Source organism: Fusarium oxysporum, chromosome II (genome assembly GCF_013085055.1).
Source record: "Fusarium oxysporum Fo47 chromosome II, complete sequence".
NCBI classification, from domain to species: domain Eukaryota; kingdom Fungi; phylum Ascomycota; class Sordariomycetes; order Hypocreales; family Nectriaceae; genus Fusarium; species Fusarium oxysporum.
The window spans coordinates 442,614-449,989 of record NC_072841.1 but is presented as its reverse complement, the minus strand read 5'-3'; the positions used below and the strand labels follow the sequence as shown (position 1 = coordinate 449,989).

Below are 7,376 nucleotides of genomic sequence, written 5' to 3'. Positions count from 1 at the left end.
TTCCCATTTCTCTGCAGAACCCCGCGATTACCCCTCTTCCATCTTAGACATCGCGGTACGCCGTCCCCCTCGTCTCAGTCGCGCTCTCGTGGTCTAAGACCATGACCAGCCTGGTCTGTATGTCATTAAGGTTCAGTCTTCTCTAGTACCTTCTTGGCCTGCCACCGGATAGCCTTAAGCTACTTATCGTGCAAGCCGCCTAGGCGAAGGGCCTTGACGAATTCCCTTTCCCTCTGGCTTAGATTCACCCCTCTAAGTAACTTCCCTTCTAGCTTATAAAGCAGCTCTATCTCGCGATTAAGGAAGCCTTTATCGATTAGCTGATAGTAAGGCCATAAGAGCAGGAGGATCTTATAACCAAAGATTACTAATCTAACGCGGCCGGTATTATCCTCTTTTCCCCAGTCTATTCTGATTTCTATTGCCATATTACGAAGCTTGCTATAATTATCTTTCTTAATAGCTTGCTTGATTTTATAGGTCACATTATGACCTTTCGTCAGATAATACCCGTCGGGATCAGGTGCCTACAGGCTTCTTCTAAGCATCGTGACAGTGAAGCTATGATGCTGTTAGCAGTTGCAATCAGAAGTCGGATCGGATCGCTTACTGCCTTTGAAGTGGGTTGCAGGAAGAAGATTGGGGCCAGCTGAAGAGCAAGTAAGGCTCTCCAGCTGGGTTATATACAGCTAGGTTCAGGCTGCAATTAAGGCAGCTAACTATGATGATATTGACTTAATGAAGCTTTGCCTGCTGAGGGGCAAGAAATGTTTAAATTATATTAGACTTTGGAGATGCTTGGATATAGCTTTTAAGGCTGACTTGCAAACTTAAAAAAAAAATATTAATAAATAAGGTATTTAAATATATATAATTTATTTAAGTAATATTATAAGTATTTACTTATAACTCTAAAGGGGTTAATTTTAATACTATAATAAGATTAATAAATTACTAATTTACCTCTTTAACTTCTTAAAGGCCTATATCTTAGGCTTTATTAATTAAGATCTTTTATTACTTAAGCTAATTATTTACTTTCTTATAGGTTATATATTTTTAGTATTAAGGTTTTATTAAGACCTCTTAATATACTTAATAAGCCTCTTACTTTTACTTTATTTAAATTAAAAAGAACTTATTATAAAGGGATTAAATTTATTTTATTAATATATTATTTTTTAAAAAATAATACCTTATAATACCTTTATTTATTATATTAAGTACCTAATCTTAAATAATTAATATCCTCTTTTTTTATTTTTTATAATTCTTTAGATATATATTATATATTATTTTTATAATAATAATTATTTAATAATCTTTCTCTATAAGATAAGGTATTTATTAAGTTTATATTTTATATTTAATATAAATTCTATTTAACTTCTTAATTTATAAATTAACTTTTTATATAACTAATTTTTATATTAAAAAAAAAAAAACTTTTATAATAATTATTATATATATAATTATAATACTTTATTATTTTATTATTAATATATTAAGAGATATAAATATAATTACCTTAAGGATAGGCTTATTAATTATTATTAAGTTAATATAGGCCTATAAATCCTTATTTTTTACTTTAACCTTTAGGGCTTTATATTAGCTAATTTACTTATTATTAAATTTAAGTTTAATAATCTAATTAATTATAATTTAAATTATTTTTAATAAGTATTAGGCTTTTTTTTCTTAGTTTATATTTATAGTAGTTTTCTTTTTATAAATAAGACTCTTAATTATTAGAAAGTTAATTTATATATTTTCCTTTTTATCCCCTCTTTTAGAAAAAGGGGAAGTTCTATATTTATATCCCTTAGCTTACTAATAACTAGCCGAGGTATTACCTAAGTATAAGTAATTATTTTATTATTCTAATCTAATAAAATTTCCCACTTACGTGGCAGCATATTCCCGGCATTACTAACCCAGCTGATGGATTATCCCGAAGGCCTGATTATAAAAAGGCGTATCTCCTCGGGGGTGTGGGGCTTGTGTAGATTCTAGTTCTTAAGCTTAAATATACTGATTGGAAGTAATGCGCCCTTTCTTTTAAGCTCATTTGTTGCTGACCTGCCTTTTCTTGCCGGCCCTTTAGCATGCCTCATCATCGTCTTTGCCATGTTCCTACAGGAGAAGCGGGATTCGCGCCCTGAGGACCTTGAGTCTGGGTTACAACCACAGCCGGCCAAGGCGGCAGATGCACCGCCTGATGAATCGGCTCCGGCGCCGCTAGCCGAAAGCGGTGTCGCCGGCCACCGCGATTTCCCGGATGGCGGAGTCCAGGCTTGGTTACAGGTCGCCGGGTCATTCGCTCTGTATTTCAATCATCTGTACGTTTTTGGGATTTGGCTATGATTTCTCAAAATACGAGGCTGGCTTCTAATGTATTATGGTGGCCGAGGGCTTCTGAATAGCTACGGCGTGTTCCAGAACTACTACGAGACGGAGCTTCTGGCCGGGACGTCGGCGTCCGTCATCTCCTGGGTCGGCTCCGTCCAGATTTTCTGTTTCGTGGCGGTCGCGGTGATAACGGGACCACTCTACGACATGGGTTACTGCCGAAGCCTCATCATTGCCGGAGCGGCCTTCGAGACCGGCGGCTTCATGCTGACCAGCATCAGCACCAAGTTTTGGCAGATCCTCCTCGCCCAAGGTATCTGCGTCGGCCTCGGGATGTGCTTCATTTCGATGCCGTCCATGGCCATCGTGCCACTGTACTTTGGAAAGCGAAGGGCCCGAGCCATGGCCACGGCCACAATCGGCAGCGGTCTCGGCGCGGCTGTGTATCCCCTCATCTTCCAGAACCTATTGGCCAAGGTGGGCTTCGGCTGGACCATCCGTGTGCTCGGCTTTATCACACTGGCCATGTGTCTATTCGCACTTTTCACCCTCAAACCGCGGCCCAACCCGGAGAAGCCTGCGTGGCAGGTCAAGGGTTTCTCGTGGCGATGGTTCATCGACCTCTCGGCTTTCAAAGAGCTCACCTATGTCCTATTGCATCGCCATTTTTTTCGACAACTTTTCCTTTTTTGTACCGAGCTAGTACATACAGGGCTACGCCCTTGCCCATGGGATGCAAGGCCTGACACTCTTTGGCTACCTGCTGACAATCATGAATGCATCGTCTATTGTCGGTCGAATTGTGTCATCTTTTGTGGCTGATAAATTCGGCTCTCTGGATACCTATGTGGTCGTTCTGACATTTGGCGGCGCGTCCATATTCTACTGGCTGAGTGTCGTCAACATCGCCGGCAACGTCGCCTTTGTTGTGCTTTGGGTTTTCTTTTCAGGAGGCGTCGTCTCACTCACCAACGTTGTATTGACAGGAATTACGCCCGACCTGAGCCGCTTAGGAACGCGTCTGGGCATGGTCTCAATGATTAAAGGCTTGGGAGGACTCATCGGGCCGCCCATTTCTGGCGCTGTCCTCGATGCCACGGGTCAGTATCTAGGAGTGCAGCTGATTGCCGCGTGCGGCATGATGCTGACTGCTGTTGTGATGCTTGTATTGAGATTGGTCGTTGCTGGGAGATTGTTAAAGTAGACGAAGGTTAAGGAAGAGCAAGCGCCTAGTGAGAAGCTGGGTGAGAGACAGCATGGCAATGATGATTAAGGACTGATTAGACGAATCATAACTAGACCATGGGTATACATATTGGCTATATAAAAGAGTACTTGACGTTGGCTTTTTAAACTCTATATCGGACACTAATCGTAGTATAGATGGAATTTTTGGGCTCGATGAGAGGTTGCCCACGTTGCTTGGGTCACTGCTTCGTAGTAGGTACCCTAGTATTTGCCGCAGGTATGGTGTTGCATCCACTGCACACTAGTGTTACAACGAGCTACCCAAGACACGTTGCGTATGTGGAGGTCAAGAGTTCTGTGTAGTCAGACAGAGGAAAGCACAGAGTTATTAAATGGATTGATTATTCGATAGCTTTAGTAGTAACTCTATAAATAAGGTCTCCTATAGCTATAGGCCTTATATCCTTATTCGGCTTTTCTAGGCCTATTAGATGAGCGGCGCCAAGAAGGTCTGATCGAGGAGCTGTTCCTTGGCGGATCATATCTGCCAATAGGCGTAGATGTCACGACCTGACACACGCTTGGCCACGGGCAAGGCGGCCCTGGTCACGTGTACGGGAGAATCCCGGAAGACTGACCAACGGTGCGAGGATCGCTCGGGGATCGCAGCGAGCCTCAGGTGAGCCAGGGGTTTGGATCGCGCTGGGATCACGGTGAGCCACCGTGATCCAGGACAAAGGCACAAAGGACTATCATGTATATATACCCCCTCAAAATCCTCTCTACGTAGTTCTACTTTCCAGCTCCTCAGCTATTAATATCATAAGATCACCGCAACCGTTTGCACCAGTTCCCAGGCGCTATACCAGATCGTGACTTACATTATTGCTTAAGTAACGCCCTGAACAACTTGCGACACGCATAACTGCATCTACCTACACTGTAGTTAGACCTGACTGTTATAATACCTAACCCTTTAACCCTACTATTTTCTATAATTTACTTATTTTAGATTAAGTATTTTAATAAACTCTACTATAATCCATTGTTTACTTAAGGGTAGTCTATAACTAATATTAATTAATATTATAGTTAGCCATCTTTACTGCTAATAGGCTTGCGCCCTTATTATTAAGCTTTATAAAAAGCCAGGCCGGGTCATAACATATTAAAGCTAACCCTGCTCACCCTAGTGTCTTATTTAGCCAGGCAAACTAGTACCTATTCCACTCCTACCTAGCTTTAACTTAGATATAATATCTAGCTATTCTATTAAAGAACTTATAAGTTACCTTACTACTAAGTGCATCCTTAATAACCTCTGGCTAGCCAGTGAAGAACCCCTTAAACTTAGAATCGATAATAAGGACAGATATGTTAATCTTCTTAATAATATCCTTGAGAGTGTACTCCTTAAGCAATTCGAGCTATAGGTATAGGGAATGCTATTTAAAGCACTACAGTCTATATCCTAGACCCTAGTATATAGCTATAGGCACCTATAGGCTATCTAATAGCGGCAAGGCAGCCTTATTAAATTCCTCTTACTTACCTATAGTAAGAAGTTCCTTTAGGTCTAAGGTTAGCTAACCGGCATATCCCTTATAGACTGCTTATATACTGCTATTAAGAATAAGAGCCTTAATCTAAGGCTTAAACGCAGTAGTATAAGCAGCTAGAGACCTACCTATTAAAACTCTAATAAGGACTAGCCAGTCTTTATTAATAAAGCAGCCTTTGCGATTTATTAACTTATTAATAACTGGTATAAGAACCTTCTCCTAATTAGGGATAAAACTAATATTATTATTACAGCGAACTATAGGCTGCCCTGGCCCTTTATAGGTTATAGCATTGTAGCTATAGGCTAAAGCTAGTATGACAAATGAGTGGTAGGAATCTTCCTGGCTAGCATCATATCCGTTACCGATAACCAAGGTCGGCCATTTAACCCTATTAGCTGCGGCTGTGTACCAGATTGCTTTAATAGTGAAGTTATCGAGCACTATATGGAATTTAATACATCGTCCCTCAAGGCTCGAGCATCAGCCAACGTAGAGTACGCAGCTCATAATTATAAAGTACAATCACAAGAAGTAGCTGCGACAGAATCGAGCTTGGACATTGCAAAGCTACAAGCACTGGCGGTGAGTCCAGCATTTCAACAGTAAATAAGGCGAGGCTAAACGCACACAGTCCCCCCAATTTGTTCCAGCAGGAACGTCGTCCATTTTGTATGAAGGAACAAAGTTCGTCTTCAGTCGAAAGTCATTGCCCGCACCGCAAGGCCAAAGCCTACCGCGTAATAATGAGCGACTCGAGATCATTGCTAATTGCAGAATGCACAGTAAGCCAACACTGATTTAAAGCCGCCTTTGTGCTAATAGTAGGATAGAGCTATTTGAAAGATTACTATGGGATATCAGAAGGGAGAACTATGAAAGAAGGCAAGGGGAAACCATGTTATTCCATCCCAATAACGACGGAGAATGGCGATACTTTGGCCTGAAACCGAAACGCGATATTAGCACAGTTGTCCTCGAGGAAGCCAAGAAGAAATCTATTCTCGACGATGCCAGGAGCTACCTCTCATCTAGGTCATGGTACGATGAAATGGGTATACCTTACCGGCGAGGGTATCTGTTATATGGGCCGCCAGGCACGGGCAAGACGAGCTTGGCCACCGCCCTAGCGAACTAATTCGGTCTCCCTATCTATTCGGTCAGCCTAAACGATTCCAATATCGGGGAAGAGGCGTTTGCCTTCTTGTTGTCGAGAGGCGCTTTGCCGAGCCAGTGTCTTGTTCTTCTCGAGGATGTAGACTTAGCTGGGCTACAACAGAATTCTAACGACACCAACCAAGGTACTTGGCATTTTACCTATCTCACTTATCTCTTTTCTAACATCCGGAAGGGCTATCACTTTCTAGTGTTCTCAGCGCGATTGACGGCCCACACGGTCAAGAAGGTCGCCTCCTTATTATGACGAAGAACCATATAGATAATGTCGCTGAGGCACTGAAACGACCTGGCCGCGCTGATTGACTCATTCTGTTCGATAATGCAACGCGCGATTCAATGGAGGCGCTATTCTAAAACATGTTCGCGCAGGTTCCCGATGTCCATCGACTAGCAGAGAGGTTCGCGGAGTCATTACCAGAGAGAGGAATATCGCCAGCACACATCCAAGAGTTCCTGATTCAGAGGAGAGATGACCCCCAGAAGGCAATTGACGATGCTCCTGGGTTAGCGAAGGAATTTGGGCGTCAGAGTTCTGTGAAGGCTACTAACGATTCCTATCGACGGCAACTTTGCCGCTCCTTCTTGGTTGCAGACATGGCTTTACCTGCTAATAACCCTCTTATACCCGAGCGCCGCTTGTCATTCGGTCCATCGGCACCCACGCCCACGTTCAACATCGAGGAATGGAAGGCATTGGGGAAAGCGGCTCGTGTTGCTTGAGCTCTTTCGGTTTGGTGACACGTGTTGCCAATAGTGGCAAGGGGCTCTTACATTAATTGCCGGTATGGCTCGGAGCAAAGAACAACTAGCTACCATCATTTAACAGCTAGCGAGAGCTTCAACACTTTGTCCCTACTCTAGCCGCGACGCGAGGCCATGCACAGAATCCAGGCTACTCCAAGTCGCACGCGGCGGCGGGATTTCATCGCCCTGCCAGCCCGCCACGTGCGATTGCAGTTGGTGCCTAGCTGGCCGCAGGCTTCTTCGGAGTATCGCGATAGGGCAGCTATAATGCTGTTAGCGGTTATAATTAGAAGGTATTTGGACCAGATTACTTACTGTGGATGATTTAAGCGTGGTATCCTTTGAAGTGGG

At 42.8% G+C, this 7,376-nt stretch overlaps 2 protein-coding genes across 2 annotated transcripts; both read left to right on the top strand.

Annotated features, from left to right (window-relative positions):
• Positions 1-2,130: 2,130 nt before the first annotated feature.
• FOBCDRAFT_268511 (major facilitator superfamily domain-containing protein) lies at positions 2,131-3,556 on the top strand (the record flags this gene model as incomplete). Its single annotated transcript, XM_054703154.1, has 3 exons — positions 2,131-2,342; positions 2,427-3,000; positions 3,065-3,556. The coding sequence occupies 3 exons, from the start codon at positions 2,131-2,133 to the stop codon at positions 3,554-3,556; spliced, it is 1,278 nt and encodes a 425-aa protein (XP_054559129.1).
• Positions 3,557-5,549: 1,993 nt separating this feature from the next.
• Positions 5,550-6,584, top strand: FOBCDRAFT_268510 (uncharacterized protein; the record flags this gene model as incomplete). Its single annotated transcript, XM_054703153.2, has 5 exons — positions 5,550-5,687; positions 5,737-5,887; positions 5,936-6,143; positions 6,267-6,403; positions 6,454-6,584. 5 exons carry the CDS (start codon positions 5,550-5,552, stop codon positions 6,582-6,584), a joined length of 765 nt encoding a protein of 254 aa, XP_054559128.2.
• Between the last annotated feature and the right edge of the window lie 792 nt (positions 6,585-7,376).